The sequence below is a fragment of the Homalodisca vitripennis genome, chromosome 2, assembly GCF_021130785.1.
Source record: "Homalodisca vitripennis isolate AUS2020 chromosome 2, UT_GWSS_2.1, whole genome shotgun sequence".
In the NCBI taxonomy this organism is placed as follows: domain Eukaryota; kingdom Metazoa; phylum Arthropoda; class Insecta; order Hemiptera; family Cicadellidae; genus Homalodisca; species Homalodisca vitripennis.
Genome location: NC_060208.1, coordinates 187864980 through 187881625, shown reverse-complemented (window position 1 = coordinate 187881625; position 16646 = coordinate 187864980). Strand labels below are relative to the sequence as shown.

Here is a 16646-nt window from a genome sequence, read left to right as displayed (position 1 = left end):
TGTTATTTGTTTGTGTGTGTTTTAAAATGTTCACTACCCAACAACGAGTTTACATCCTTCAGTTGTGGTGGAAGCATAATAAAAATACTATAATAATTAAAGAATTTAGTGGTAAATATCCAGGTATTGCGATACCCACTCGATACTATATGTGGAAGTTGAATAAGAAATTTGAAAACACAGGAAGTGTTTTAAATGCCCGAAATGTGATCGTCCACGATCAATTTGCAACGAAGAAAACCTGCAGACAGTTGTTCAAGCTTTTGTAGACAGTAGAGATTTTTTAATTTTGAGAGTTCAAATTTAATGAATGGATTGGTCGCTGTGGTACAATCGATTGGCCTGTGCGCTCACCAGACCTGACCCCATGTGATTTTTCACTGTGGGGTATTATAAAGGAGACTGTGTATGCTTTAAAACAGCAAAATCTTGACGAACTCAGAAACCTATTTAGAAATGCATATGAACTTGTTAATAACGATATTTCCTTTATTGCTAAAACATTATGATTCTGTTCTCAGTCATTGTATGAAGTATATAAAAAGTGTATGCAGAAAGTGGACATTTCCAACAACTGCTATAACATTGTATGTTAATATGTAAGTAATTTCATATAATGAATTTGTTTTCATGCCTAAAAGTGTTTTATTCAATTAACCTATAACACCTTTAAATTTATCTTCTGGGGAAACTAACATATGCCCCACACTGTATGTGTACCACCTGAAGATGTGAAACACTCCCTCTTAGAGGGTTTAACGTTATACCTGGGAAGAAAGTTCATCATTAGTTCTATGTTTAGCTGGACTTGATGACTAAGACCTGGGGTCTAGACAGTTTCCCCCTGTTGGCCATGATACACACAATGTTGAAGACATCGTCTGACAGTGAGCCAGTAACACAACTGACAAGGACAGAGTCTGACATTGACATTGTAAGCCACCTCAAGTCTATCAAGAAACCAATTGCCAGGTAAATTTTCTGGATTTTTAAAGTACTTTAGAATTATTTTGGTGTTCAAATCAAAAATATTTTATTTTCGTCCCACAAAGTAATGTATTGATGTATTGACTAAGTCAGAGAGTTATTTAGCATAAAACATTAAAATAAGACACTACACTAACAAAGATGCATACTCAAATACTTGAAGAAACCAATCGCCAGGTAAATTTTCTGGATTTTTAAAGTACTTTAAAATTATTTTGGTGTTCAAATCAAAAATATTTTATTTTCGTCCCACAAAGTAATGTATTGACTAAGTCAGAGAGTTATTTAACATAAAACATTAAAATAAGACACTACGCTAACAAAGATGCATACTTAAATAATTGAGGTAAACAGTACAAGTCATTATTTAGATAAATTAATTACTATCTATGCTACCAAATAACATCTCTTGTACAGGATAAAAAGCTTTCTGTTTAAGCCATTTCCAATAACATTTTTTAAGTTATTAAGAGTGATATCCCTAGCTTGTTGTTAGTATCTTATAGTAAAAAAGTAGGAAATCATAAAAATATTAATTACTCACTATTCCAAAGTGAATTTTTTATAGAAAATTGAGCTTACCATCTTCCAATGTAAATCCAATGTTGCTGATTCCAAAGAAAATCACTCATTCATAGGACCATGTTGCAACAAAATATTCAAGAAATAATATAAAACTACTGTAATTTTATTGGGAATACGGAAATATAAAATTTGAAATAACCAATTTGACTTTTTTTTAGATTATCATGGAGCCAAACATAAACTGATTTAAATAAACTTGTAAGTGAAAAGTTATTGTGAATGTTGAATTTAGCTCCAGTTCACCTTCCTCTTATGTGCAGCATCTGAAATCTGATGCTGTTGCAGACTTGACTCCTGAAATCTGGAGTCATGTTCATCTGAAGGGATCTAAAAAAAGTTGGTGACGAAGAACGAAGACGCTCAAAATGACCCCCCCCCCCCCGCATCATTTTGACCTCAGAGACACCCAGACTATACAAAATATTGCAATCTAGGTGAATAGGTATTCTTATTGTCTCATGTATTCTTAGTTGTGCACCTGATGAGACAATAAGAATACCTCTTCACCTAGTTTGCACTACTTTTTATAGTCTGTGTCTCTAATGTTGAAACAATGCGGGGGGGGGGTTTGTTTTGAGCATCTTTATTCTTCGTCACCAACTATTTTTGGATCCCTTCAGATGAATATTACTCCAGATTTCAAGAGTCGGCAACAGCATCAGATTCCAGATGCTGTACGTAACAACTGGAGCAAAATTCAACATTCACATCGAATCAGCCTTTCCCACTATAGTTGCTTTATGTAAAGGATTTATTATTATTTTATTTATGTCATTATGTTACCCAACTGGTTGTACATTGATCAACTTTGAAACAGTATAAACTTTATATATGAGAGCTTTGTTGTGACACAACAAAGAGGAACATTACTAGAATATAAAAAATCTAAATGTCTTAATGTCAACGGATTTATTATTTCACGTTTGTCGAATTGAAGATAAAAGGCTACAGGTTCTTAACTAAGTTTGAAGAACTGTAGATTATAACTTAGCTATGTTTAAAGTAACACTCGAGGATAAAGTTATGTGATAGACATGTATAGATTAAATGTGCTGTATGTGCATGTGACAGATGGATGATCAGGCAACTGATGGGACTGGCGAGCACGGCGGCGGGGAGGCGGGAGGTGACCAAGGATGCCAGTTTGAGGATGGTACATCAACTACGGCTTGGCTACCTATGGCTGGCCCACCTTATGAATAGAGATGCTCGCCTGCCTGCCCCTGAACTCCTATGGTTTTGCACCCACCACGAAATCGGCCTGCTACTACGAGGTCCCAATCCACAACTTTTACACAAGTTGGTCTAGCTTTTCATTGCATTATAATGTTTTATTTTTTAAATAAAGGTACAAAAGTTGTTTCTTAAGGGAATATTAACACTTTTTAGTAGTAGAAGAAAATGCATGTTAATCAATATCACAAGCTGTCAAGGGAATTGTTTCTCTTTAAATAGATCTTTTTACGTTTTTTTAACGTGAAAAAATAAATTGTATTACCAAGTTTCGAGATCTGTAATCTGATTTTTCCCTTAGTCGAATAACTAACCTAATACATAACTAGAAACCAGGTTGAAGTAAATAAAACGTACCAAAGTGTGTTCACACAGAAACAACACATGTCAATACATCTGCTTGTTATAACGAATGAAAGATTACTAACAAGTAGCCACTAATAAGAAGCAATCATCACAGCAGAATCAAGATGCCAGCAAATCAGGGCAGGAGAGCAGATCTTTATTTGTTATTGGTTTATTCTAAATGAATTTCTTAAGATCACATTGTGACTACATATTTTAAGATTTGCTTGAATGTCCAATAATTTATTTAGAAGAATGTTGTTTTCTTATGGCAGAATCAGTCGTAGACAGCGCAGTTGGCAGCAGTGGGATCGTCTGCAGTTTCCTGAGGTGATGACAGGTCTGCCAGTCCCAGTCCAGTTGAGCTCCCATCCCTTAGTGAGTTTAATTTTCTTAATTGTAGTACATAAATAATGGATTTTGTAGCATCTTTATAGTTTACGGTACTCTAAGTTTAGTGTAATACGTTGAAAGATTTTTATTAAAAATGACATACTACTCAATATTACATGAATGTACTGTCTCACAGCTTAAATGGACATATTTGGAACTCTGCTATTTTGTAGTTCGGGTTGGCAACATGTATAAGTATTAGTGTCTGTGCTATAAGTACAGCATGATAAAGCCTGTTTTTGATGTCTATATATTTTTAAAATATGCTCTAAAAATGTAATTTTTAAACATTGTTACACAGTTGAAAAAATCGGTTTTCCCATGGATTTACTTGATCAAACTGCTCTTGGACTAACTAATCATTGACATAAAATATATTTTCAATATTTTACAGTGAAGAATACAGTTAACAATTTAAGAATTTAGTTATAGTTTACTGAAACTTGATTAATGGTTAGTCAGTAAAAGTTTAGAAAATTTCAATTTCTTAAGAACAGTTTCTATATATACCCATTAATTCCATTAAAATTCACACATATTTTTTGTATTTATAGTAAAATATAGAAGAAAGTTTGTACCAGTTTAATCCTTTGCAATTGGGAAGCTTCTAATGTGGCAAAAACCTTTCTCTAGCTCAGTTCGGATTTAGTCTCAGGTGGTTGCCCTTCCAGCTCGCTGGGCCGTGCATAGTGCCCGGCTGTGTTCTACGTCACCACTCAGTGCTTGCGTAACCATACGGTATACATCACTTTACTCGGATTTAAATGGCAGCGTTTCTTTAAATGATTGAAATTGAAATGAAATTCTCAAATAATTTTTAAATGTTTACTAGTTTTAAGACTGAAACTTTATCAATTGATTACTTATCATTTAACTTTTAAACAAACCAAGTAATATTTTACTTAAGTCATAGGTTGATCTATTTTAAAAGTATTTTTATTGCAGAATAAAAATTCAATTAGTCTAGTAGGTCTCTAGTACCAACATAATATAAATTAGTTCTATATTTTGAGCTTCATCTCCACCAAATGCACTGGCACTGACAGTTGAATAAAAAATAATTCTGAACAATGTTTACTATAGTATGTGCTGCAAAGAGAGAAATATTAATTGAGTTACTTATTTGACCGATAGATTGCAGCACTTTCCAGTCACAACTGGCTAAGAGTTGAATTTTGTAACTGTGTAATACATCGGGCCACACATTGTGGTCTGACAAGCTGAACGGCAAAACAACAAGGGCCACTAGGTGTGGCCCACCGAGCTTACGGACAGGACCTGGTCAAAACTCAATAACCTGACCAATCTGATTCAGAGAACAGCCATAGCCATCCTTGAGAGGATAGTCATATAATTGTAATACTAATCACAAACAGTTAATAGTAATTAATATATCCTTTTGATGTCATATATGACATTTTATTACACTCATTATGATATACAGCTATATTACTATGAGAGAACATTTTTGTTAGAAATATGATTGCTGTCAATCTGTTAGACACTTTTATACTATAAAAAGTTTTTATTTTCCACTCACTGTAAATTAAGGTGTTTATACACCTTATCAGATACACCTATTAAATTACTGCATTACCTAATTATTGCAATAAAAATGGCATCTATAGGTACTATTTTTAATGCAGATATTTCAATTGAACTCATAAAATTATACTGTTGAACATAATATTTTTTCAGGTATCAATTGAGGAGCAGATGGAAGACACACTATTGTGTTCAGACAGTGTAAAATGTTGAAAATATGTGCTTTTGAACTATGACTGCATTTTGCAGGCTAGAAATATTCTCATCAAAGATTGTGTCCAGGTGTCAAGCGAGGAGCAGGTGCAAGGCACTCTAGTATGTCCTGGCAGTGTGAGGGGCCGAGCATGTGTTTTGTTGAACTGCTCTGACTCTGCCAGTCTACAGGCTGGGGACATTCTTATCACACACAGCACTGATGTTGGCTGGACCCCTCTCTTCCCTCTTCTGGCAGGAGTGGTCACTGAGCTTGGTGGCTTGATATCTCATGGTCAGTCTTTATCTTTGTTTTCAGAATCCTTGATCAATGATTTTTTGTTCTTAACGTCTTAATTCCAGAGTGTTAGGAAATGTATAGTTTATAAATTTATTGCTTAATTAATATATAAAGAGGTCAGATTGCCATGTCATTTAAAATTTTGTTGTTAAATACTTTTAATGTCTGCTGGCTGCTACTAGGTGCTTGTGTTCTTGCTTGAGTGGTGTTGGGCCAGTAACTTAAATTTTAAGATCTGTTGAAACATATTTAATCCAAGCAATTTTTAATGCCTTATTTTGTGAAAAGTTAAGGTCTAGAATTCAAATAAATTGAGAAGTTTTTCTCAATCTAAAAATTGGTCTTGCACTACTGAAATACTTAGGTTCAGCTTAATTCATTTAATCGTATGCTAATTATGAATTTTTAATTTTTATGTAGGTGTATCTAATAAATTCTCTATAACTATTGTTTAAAATTCCTTTTTTGTCATATTCCCTTTTTTAAGTTTTGAAAAGTTAAACATTGAATTATAATGAATTAATCCAATGCCTTACTTCAGGTAGTTATCTATTGGGGATTTAGAGTTTGTTAAGTTGTCTAATCACTGATCAAACAATCACTTCACACTACACTGTATTATTTAACTTCATTAACATCTTCACTGCGGCTATATGCTGAGTGATCTCAGTAATCTAACATCACACCATTCATATGGCATCTGCCACAGTCAACATGTTAATTTAACCTTTAGAAACTGAAGAAAACAATTAAATAATTACATTACATTTTACAGAGCACTATATTAAACAAAGGCTATATTAATCAGATTAAACTGCGACAAGCACATGCGACTTTTGATAAAAATAATATTAGGTCTATATATCAAGAAATCTGAGCAAAACTGCATTTCAGGTTTTAACTAGGAGTTTAAGAATATGTATGGATTGAGTAATGATTTATTATGTGTGAATAAATTAGTTCCAAATCGTTCTGTTTTAATTTAACTTTGGATTTAGGTATTTTCTTCTATATTAACGTAATTGTCTTTTTCTGTTGGTTCCAATCGTAATTTACATAATTTAATGTATTGTCTTTCACGAGATGCACTGCATCATCTTTGTTAGGCCCGGCCTCCACTTGCGATTTGTTGTCGCGCGATTGTTTAGTCGCAAAAAATAGAACCTATTGTTTTAAATGCAGGCGCATCCACATGCGACAGAAATGCGACTGCGATTTAAAAAAACGCAACTGGACCTATTTTGACCGCGACGCGACTGTCGCGGAAATAAAATGAGTCACACGGACAGGCATCGACATGCATCCACTGGCGATTATTTATGTCGCATTTTTGACTGAGTACTGTCGAGCGGTGCTGTTTGTTAACTAAATAAATATGTCTGACAGTGACCTCTACTAGTAAATTAGTATTATCAGTCATTGATACTGATTTGCTAATTAGTGAAGTAGAAAAGAGACCGGCTCTTTATAATAAACAATTAAAAGAGTACAGTGACCGAAATATAAAAGAAAAACTGTGGACTGAAGTGTGTGGTAAAAGTGATAGAAAACTGGAATGAACCTTACATCAAAAGAAAAGAAAACATAAAGGTGAGTGATTTAAATATGATAGCATTAATTGGCTAAAAATACCACCTACAGGATATCTAAAAAATGTAGCCTACACTAACTTATAATTTATATCTTATCGGATTCATTGCAGTTCTATATGTTCCCGATTATCAATTTATTTTCGTCTTTGATATTGTATTATCTTATAAATCTATTATATTATCGTCTATTAAAATATTGTATGCTTTTTTAATTTATTCCCAACAGTTTTGTTTATTTTTTTTATTATATTTCACAAGAACATTTTTTCAATATTTCATTTTAATAGGGTCTACCTAATAGGTTTCTGTAAATAAAACATCGTTCATAGTTTTATTAGCAATTTATTTAAACCAAAATGTAGTTTTGGGCTAACAAGATATGGTTGTATAAATGATTAATAATGAAATTATTAAACTTTAGTTACTCTTAACATGTATTAATCAATTTTTTAAACAGAGGTTTCTTCCTGTTAAATCACTTCCATGTATTATTATGCCAACTTCTTCTTATTGATTTTAAACATGGTCGTATTGCCAAGGTAATGAGCCTTGAGGTGAAATGAAGTAATCTGCCAAGTAGTCTCTTGCTTCGATACCTGAAGAGGTACCCCGTACACCGACTTGTTGTATACATACCAGCGACACTCATAGCATTCATCTTCAACTCGAATACCATCTTTTCTTCTTACAAAGTTGTTGAGAACGCAGGATGATTTAATAATGTCATCCGCTAAAGTTCGTTTGGACATTCAATGGCCGATGGAAAATTCGCCATTTGTTGGCTAAAATACCAAACGTGCATTCCACCATTCTTCGAGCACGGCACATTCTGTAGTTGTATACTCTTTGTTTCATGGATAAATTCTTCTGGGATAAGGCCTCACTATATTTCTTGATGTAGCAAATGCTTCATCTCCAACTATAACAAATGCATAGGTTTTCCATTTTCGTCATTAGGAAGAGTTTGAGCTTGAGGGATGTTCAGTTGCCATCAATCAACTTTGCACCTAGTGCGGAGTTTTTCAGAATATTTGAATCACTGTTACTACCGTAAGATCCTACATCGATTGCTGTAAAAAACAATAGTCTGCGTCTATACAGCAAGTAACACAATCGAAAAGTAATTTTTTTAATTGTAAAAAAGAGATCCAGAGTGATTTGGCTTCTGAATTCTTATATGTTTGCCGTCAATGGCACCAATGCAATTTGGGAAGTTCGTTCGCAAGTAAAATTGTTTTGCTATCTCCTTCCAATCTTCCTCTGATTTGGTAGGCATGTGTATTGGTTGTAAACATGTCCACAATTTTGAGCAAGTATCTTTAATGATGTGACCAATTGTGCTGGCACCCAATAAATATTTCAAAGTGTAACGAAATGAAGCTGTTCCCAGTGGCAAGGTACCTGAAAATAAATAAATTTCTGAAAATAAGGAGGTCTATATCAAAAGTGTTATGATGAAGTTATGGCATAGGTTTTACATTTGAAATCAATAAAATATAATTTTTAATTATTCTAGGGGGGTTAATACTAAATTTGTATTCCAGGTACAGACGTTCAAAAAAAGTGGAAGAATTTAAAGGACTGCTTTTTGAGGGAAATTGCAGCACAACGAAAAACCACATCAGGCCAAGGAGCAACAAAAAGAAGAAAGTATATCCATTTTGATTGCGTTGCTGTTTTTGGTTCCCTTTGTAAAAGGAAGAGAAACTATTAGTAATATCTCCCTCAATGAAACGGATGGATATGAACCAGAGCAACCACATGATACATCTGATGACATTCAAGAAGGTAATTCTACTGGCAAGATGCTCACTTGGCATTAATGCACAGACCGAGCGTGAAAGGCGTAAAAATAGTAAGAAACAAAATGCAAACTCATATGAGACATCTTTATTGAACATTTTGAAAGCAAGAGACAAAGTGACGAGGGTAATGAAGATAAACACTTCGCTTTAATGTTGGTTCCAATGTTAGGAAAATTAAATGAAGAGCAAAAGCATTATGCTAAGATTAGAAATTTTAAACGTCATGAGGCAAGCTCGAAACATTAATCCACGCCCTGGTTACATCAGCTCTTCCCAACATACACAACAGCCACAGCATAGCCATTCTGCTTACGGACATAATTCTAACCAACCTGTGTATCCACAAATACTGGGCCAATGCAGAATTTTTACAACGATTTTGCAGGAAGTGTTTTGTCATCACCCTCTGCAAGTGGAAGTGATCTTTTTGATTTATCGTAACTCTTTTAATGGGTAAACTACTAACCCTTAGTTATTCCTATAACATTTGATTTTTTATTAATTTGTACTTGTGTTTTTTAAAATGTTTTGATTTAATAAAGAGTTTTTAATAGATAAACAATAAGATAATTTGATTTTCTGTAATTATTACTCACCTCAAGTCACTGATAGACGTTCTTCTGGTGGTATAGACAATCTCCATTTTGTGTTTTTATATGTAATTGATGGACCAATTATTCTCAAAAGTTCATCAAAACTATTTTTCGTCATTCGGTAATACTGAAAGAATTTTATAGGATGTTCACTCAAATCTTCAAATAACTTGTGAAAACTGCCCTTTTAGTAATCGCTGACTTGTTATTGGGTGAACCCAGTAATTATGTTTTCGCCGTTTACGTCTAGCACGAAGTAAAAGCGCGATCACAACACTTGCTTCGATGTCATCCATGATCAAAATCTACAACGATTCTGTCGCAAGTGGATGCACCTCAATTTTGTTTTTGCGACTGCGACAAAACAATCGCGCGACAACAAATCGCAAGTGGAGGCCGGGCCTTAGTGTGGCTAGTCAGTTACATCATCGCTTATTTGACAAGTAGGCAAGCACCTCTGTTGTTCATAGAGAGTTAGAATTGCTTCCCTCACTTCTCAGTTGTTCCTCTATGACTGTCCATGGTTATATACATGTAATTCAGCCACTTAATAAAATTATTTTATTTGATTGTAATAAAATATTAACCATTTAGTTGTTATTTTTTTGTGATAATTTATTGTTTTATCATTCATCTTCAGAAGCAATCTTAGTCTTACTAATCGCTAAATTTGATTTAATTAATTTTTTCCAAACTTTGTTCAGTATTTTAAATTGTTATACTTAATATTAAATTTTGTCTTTCAGTTCAAATTTAACCTACCTCATGATAATAAATAGGCAGCAAACAAAGGGAAGGAAAGCTGCTCCCACTTCATAGATACATTACTATCAATTTTTAACCAACAAATGTCTCCCATTTCATGATTAAAATTTTTTATTCTGTGTGTAATTTTTGTAATCAGGAAAATGTCTAGGAGTTTTATAAAAAAAACATGCTTTATATCTGGAAAGTTTGTCCTAGTCATATAAGTAGTATAATATATTATGTTTATTTTAAGGTGCTGTGGTTGCAAGGGAGTATGGTTTGCCCTGCGTTGTTGGAGCAACAAATGCAACTCTCATTTTCAAAACTGGTGAGTTTAATCAGTGTTATTTGAAGCAATAATAAATGTTCAAATGGAACTGCTACAAATTTTATTTTTTATTTTGTTCTAGGTGATGAAGTTTACTTGGATGGAAAAAGCGGATTAGTGCAGAAAGTGTCTTCTATTGCAAAACAGAAACAAAAATCTTGATACAACTCTATGAAAAGGAATATTTAAGTGATTTAGATTATCTAATCTAAATTGGTATCTAATCTATCTGATCTAAATTAATCTAATTGAAAGTCCTAGGCCCTTTTCTGTTTTTAATCCTGATAAACGATTTACCATCTAGTTTAAGCTATAAATCTGTAGTTTTTGCTGACGCTACTACACTGTACTGTAGTATGCCAAATAAGGATCTAAACAATCTTAGCCTATTTATGTCAAACGCTCTTGAAGAAAGCATACATTGGTTTAAGGTGAATGGCCTATCTTTGAACCAAACTAAAACACAACACTTAGTTTTTACTCTAAGCAGAGCCCATGTCAGTCACGAAAATTACAGTAATGTAAATCTCCTTGGCTTTGTACTTGACCCTTGTCTAAACTGGAGTGCACACATCCAAAAGGCTTGTGCTAGACTAAATAGAGTAATCTACTTATTAAGAAACTTAAGAAATAAGTTACCACAGCCACTATTAAAAAATGCTTATTTTGCTTTTTTCCATAGCATTCTGTTGTATGGGATAAGTGTTTGGGGTGGAAGTCACCATCTAAAAAGTGTATTGTTACTAAAAAAAAGCAATAAGAATTATGAGAAGGGCATCATTAAATGCTCATTGTAAACCTTTTTTTTTATTACTGAGGGAATTTTAACTGTAGTAAATGTGTGTGTGTGTGTGTGTGTGTGTGTGTGTGTGTGTGTGTGTGTGTGTGTGTGTGTGTGTGTGTCTTAGTAAAGTTAAGGAAAATATTGATAGTTTTAAGCTGATCTGTGATAACCACCAACATAACACCAGAAATGACTATCAGTTGCAAGAACCCTTCTGTAGGCTAAGTCTAACAAAAAATTGGCTTGATAGTGTCAGTCTTAAAATGTTCAATAAGTTACCACCTTGTGTTCATCAAGTAAGCCTTTGCAAATTTCGGTCTTCCGTGTACAATTTCCTAGTGGTTAGGCCATTTTATGATATTAAGGAATTTTCTGAGTTACCATCTAGGGAATTCATTACTGCTTTTAGTTCGGGCTAGCCCATTTTTTTCTGTAGGCTACCTTTTTACATTGATGTGTTGTTTAAAATGTCTATATTATTGTACCTACTGTAAATGTTTCACGTATGCCTGATCTGTATTTTAGTGTTTTAAACCAGTTAGATGTTTTTATTGTAAATGTTGTTTTAACTTTCTGACAAATCAACCATTTATGTAAATAGTTATGACATGTAGGCATTGTTATGCAACCATATTAATTGGTGTTCTAGGTACAATGATACTGTACTGAAACAGATTGACTTACTATATTGACATTGTCTATTGCTTGTTACAGTTTAATGACAGAAATAAATCTTGAATCTTGATATTTTTGTGTCATGAAATATTCCTAGGCGAGTTCAAACTCACTTTCAATAGCACTCCCATAAGGAAAGAAACATGATATTACTCATACTGATGTACAAAGTATAGTAGAGAATTTATAGCATGACCGGTGACTTCGAGATGCGCCGTAGGCAAAGACGGAACTAAAGTGGTGGGGGGTGGAGCGGCTCAGTCTGTTGCCGTATTTAGCCTTGTGAACTTCGGTCTCCAGTCTTCTATACGTGCCGCCCAAAAAACATTCGCTTGTGCCAATTCACGAGTTGTAATATAATTTGTGAATTAATTGCGTTGTGCTCATTACGTTTTAAGTAAAGAGTTTGAGATGGTGCATAATGTAAAAAGTAAAATTGGAGGTAGAAAGGTTATACACGGTCAAGCAAGAGAAGTGCTTCCCATTTTATGAAACGGGAAGCAGAAACCAACACACTTATAAATTTGAAGAAAGTTCAACAGCGTGTCGTAGAGGCAACTGGAATTTCTGAAAGTACGCTGAGACGAATTTTGAAGGAGGAAAAAAATAAGTCCAATTGGCAATTCTTTTAGTACGCCCAACAAAGTAAGAAAACGCAAACATACTAAAAGTAATCTGGACAATTTTTTATTTGGGTGTGTTCAATAAATAATTTTCATCGACAACGGGGTTTTATTATGTTAACTATTGCGTGTGGATCGTTGGCGTTATTGTTATTTTAAGTATACATCATTAAATTAACTTGGTACAAGTTGGTAGATAAAACTGAGTTTTTTCTTATTCTACAGTGTATATTGACAAATTAGTTTAACCAGTTTTATATTAATTTTTAATTTAGCAGCTAGGCTATGTCAGTTGAAAATTTTGTAGTGTATAATTGTATCTACTATCGTAAATCCTGAAGCTTACACGGTTAGTATATGATAAATTGAATTTTAATGGCTAACAAAGCGTAACAATTACAATTCTGAACTGTTGTCGTCGTTGGAGATCAAGAATAATATAAATTCCTACCCTTTCCCAATTTATGAGAACCCTTTCTTACCACCAGGTATCTCTACTGCGAACTCATTAAGAAGGGTGAGCTATGAACACAATTTCGGCAGAACATAGTCATTGTTAAGATCACGTACATCCGGTCCCAATATTTCCAAGATTTCCTGTATTGAATTCCCCATCATAAAAGTCCGTCGCCGTAACTTCAAAAGAGTCTAGAAATGTTCAAATATTCTCAAGGTCTCCTATACTAAATTGCTCATCATAAAAGACCACCGTGGTAAGAACATAAGGGTCTAGAAATGTTGGCAAACACTACAATATTCGGCTCCCGCCACCACTATGAGCCGGGAGCCGAAAACTCTCAGTAGGGTTAGTAGCACCGAATTCCCACCCCTACTTTAGATTGTGCCCCCACGCGCTCAACTCCTCCACTCCTCACGCGCATCCCACCGGTCATGCTATAACTTCCCTAGAGTAGGAGTACATCACGCCACGTGTCGTGTAACAGGCTTCACTGAGGTTGCATGCAAAATGTCAAGTAAATAGATCATTTCATTCTTGAGATGTGCAGACAGACAAACTTTACATACACACTTACAAAGGAAAGAAATACACTATTTTATGGGAAAGAAACTGTTGTATTCCCACTGTAGACAGAAGAGAAATTGTGTCAGTCTAATGTGTCAAGGCTTCAATGAGCTCAGGCAAATTCTGTGCTGGGACATGCATCATATAACTTATTCTTGTCAATGTAGAATGAAGTTTCAAGCAAATTTAAATTGAACAGGTTAAATATTTCTCGAGATATCCTTCCAAATGTTGTCATTAAGTTATGTTTCAAAGCAATGTGTTTAAATAACAAAAATTCTGGTGAGCCAGGGAGGATACTACAATTTTTTTTTTAAAGGAGAGACCGATCCCCTCCTCCCCCCTCCCGATTTAAGAGTGGGCTGAAATGAAATCATGGTCTCAGCTTATTTTTTCTTTTCACTATGAATAAAAATATACAAAAAAGTCACCAATAGATTGTGTGCTATGTGTTGGGTAGTTAGGTTACATATGTTAATATGTTTACAGATTTATTTATTCTGTGAGTTTCTTGTTATCACGGTTACCCATAAGATCAATGCATAAATATTTGTTAACACTCAGACAAATCCAACAGAGTAACATACACCACTATCAAACTCAGCACTGCCTGTATAGAAATGAAGCTACTGCCTAATTTGAAGTGTATTAGTCTGTTCGTTTACGAGATATTGTGCAAACTGACAGACTGACAATTGAAATTTTTCCAGCCCCTCAAATGATAATCTTCCTTAAGTTCAGCCAATTATTTGTTATGAGTTATGCAATTTTATTCTTATTGACAGAGTTAAGGTTTGAACAATGAAGTAAAACGAGAATGACAACTATTAACATACACTCTTGCTAAGCATTGAAAACATCTAGAATATATTCATAACTGTGCCTTAATTAGTTACCTAATCTTCTAATTTCTTCTTCTGATTGGATTGATGATGATGATGATTAGCAGGCAATGTCGATATTCACTGATGCTACTTCAGCAGTAAGACAAGTAGTGCAATGCCTTAGGAATACTTTTATAACACTGTAATGAATGTTTTTATGCATTTTATTATACATTTTTTTATGTATACATACCACTTGTGTAACAGGTTACTCGTTTAACCCTCCAGCTGGTATGAAACGAATTTTCGTCACCAAAGGCCCGTCCGATTTGGCAATGACAAATATTCGTCGCCAAAGTAGACATGCACAGTTATTGAAATTTTAGGCAATTAAGGTAATATAAATGATTTTTATTTGATATATTCTGAAACAGCATTAACTATAGTACCAATTTACTGTTCTTACTTCGATTATTGTCTTCTTTGTTTACTGTAAAACATTGTTCTCTATGACAGCTGACGTGAACGTAGTACGGGTCAACCACATTGTTGTGAAACTGTAAACAAGGGCCGGGTTTTGTGTTTGAGGTTGTGAATCCAATTGTATTTGTGGAAATTGTATTTTATAGTGTTTTAGTGTTATTATTTTTTTTTTAGCTTTCTTAGGTTATAGTTTTAGTATGGGTGAAAACTTTAGAGACCGATAAATCTAGTGACGCTGAGTGAAAAATGAAACTTTGTATATATTGTACATATGTAAATAAGGTAAGATTAAAATTTATTATTTTATTTTATTTTTGTTTTATTTGTAATACTTATATAAGTAAAAATTCATTCATGAGATTATGTTTACCCACAAAAATAATATTTATTTAGAAATCTACGCATTTTTGAAAATAAGTAAATATGCGTGATTTTTCATACAAAGCCCTGTACACATACGTTTTGAGGTAAAAGTTACAATAATTATATATTTTTGGAATCAGGACAACATTTTGAATAAGTTATACATGATGTAAAGCTTATTGCTAAGCAGTTACTCAACGGAATATTTACAAAAATAATGTCCAAAAAATGTTTTCTTACATTTTGTAAAAAAGAACAAAAATATGTTTCCATGGAAACAATAAGATATTGTTATTATAATGCTCTCCATATAGTTGTGAATACATTGACTTATAATAGTTTATATTGGGACTAACAGTTATGAAATGTGATACATTATAAGAAACGTCTGCGAGGCTGTTAAAATAGAGCCGCCAGTACAGAGTGACACCATTGCCAGTTCTAGGGTTAAAATGAAACTAATATCTTTATATTTGATGTTTACTTTATTAGCCCATGTTGTGTGCAACACAGTAACAACATACAGATGTATTTTTATTCTTGTTTTTAGCCTGTAATGAGAGTCTCAAATTGTGTTGTTCAATGTTTCCAGTATATTGAAGTATATTATTACATTCAAATCTTTTTGCATCACTTTTAATATGAATCGTGTTTGCTACAAATATAGCAATACCATGAAGAACTGTATATTAAGTTATTTGTTGTGCCATCATTTAATATTCATATTAGCGAGAATTAGATTTTATACTGTAGTGATGTATTATATTCAAATTGATATTTTATTATTATTATTTATATTACTTCAATAACAGATTCTCACTAATTAAGTTTTAAATACCTCTAGTACAATTTATTCATGGGGTACAGTTTTTTTTCCTTAGAATATAATATTTTAAATCATAAAGTTGTTAAATTGAAGGAAACATCACATTTTACACTAGGAGAATTATTAATGATGTACCTGTTGTCAGTGTATTACTAGTCAAGTATTTATGGAAGATAAATAAAATCAAAATATTCATGTTTTCAATATAACTTCTTGTGTCATTTAACCCTTCCATATGTTTTCTCGTGAACACCATAAATTTTAGTATAGGCAATATTCCTATGCAATCTATCAGTGACAGGGGAAGTATTTTAACACGTTCACAATAATGAAATGCATAGCAACGTGTACCCCATTGGGCGCACCATTCACTTTACAAAAGCCCGATGTGTACCCGA

General features: G+C 33.4%; 1 protein-coding gene across 1 annotated transcript; it reads left to right on the top strand.

Annotated features, from left to right (window-relative positions):
- The first annotated feature begins 40 nt into the window (after positions 1-40).
- LOC124355170 (uncharacterized protein Mb2073c-like) lies at positions 41-12177 on the top strand. Its single transcript, XM_046806171.1, has 6 exons — positions 41-972; positions 2644-2871; positions 3426-3528; positions 5371-5575; positions 10572-10646; positions 10729-12177. The coding sequence occupies exons 1-6, from the start codon at positions 812-814 to the stop codon at positions 10806-10808; spliced, it is 852 nt and encodes a 283-aa protein (XP_046662127.1). The 5' UTR covers positions 41-811; the 3' UTR covers positions 10809-12177.
- The last annotated feature ends 4469 nt before the right edge of the window (positions 12178-16646 follow it).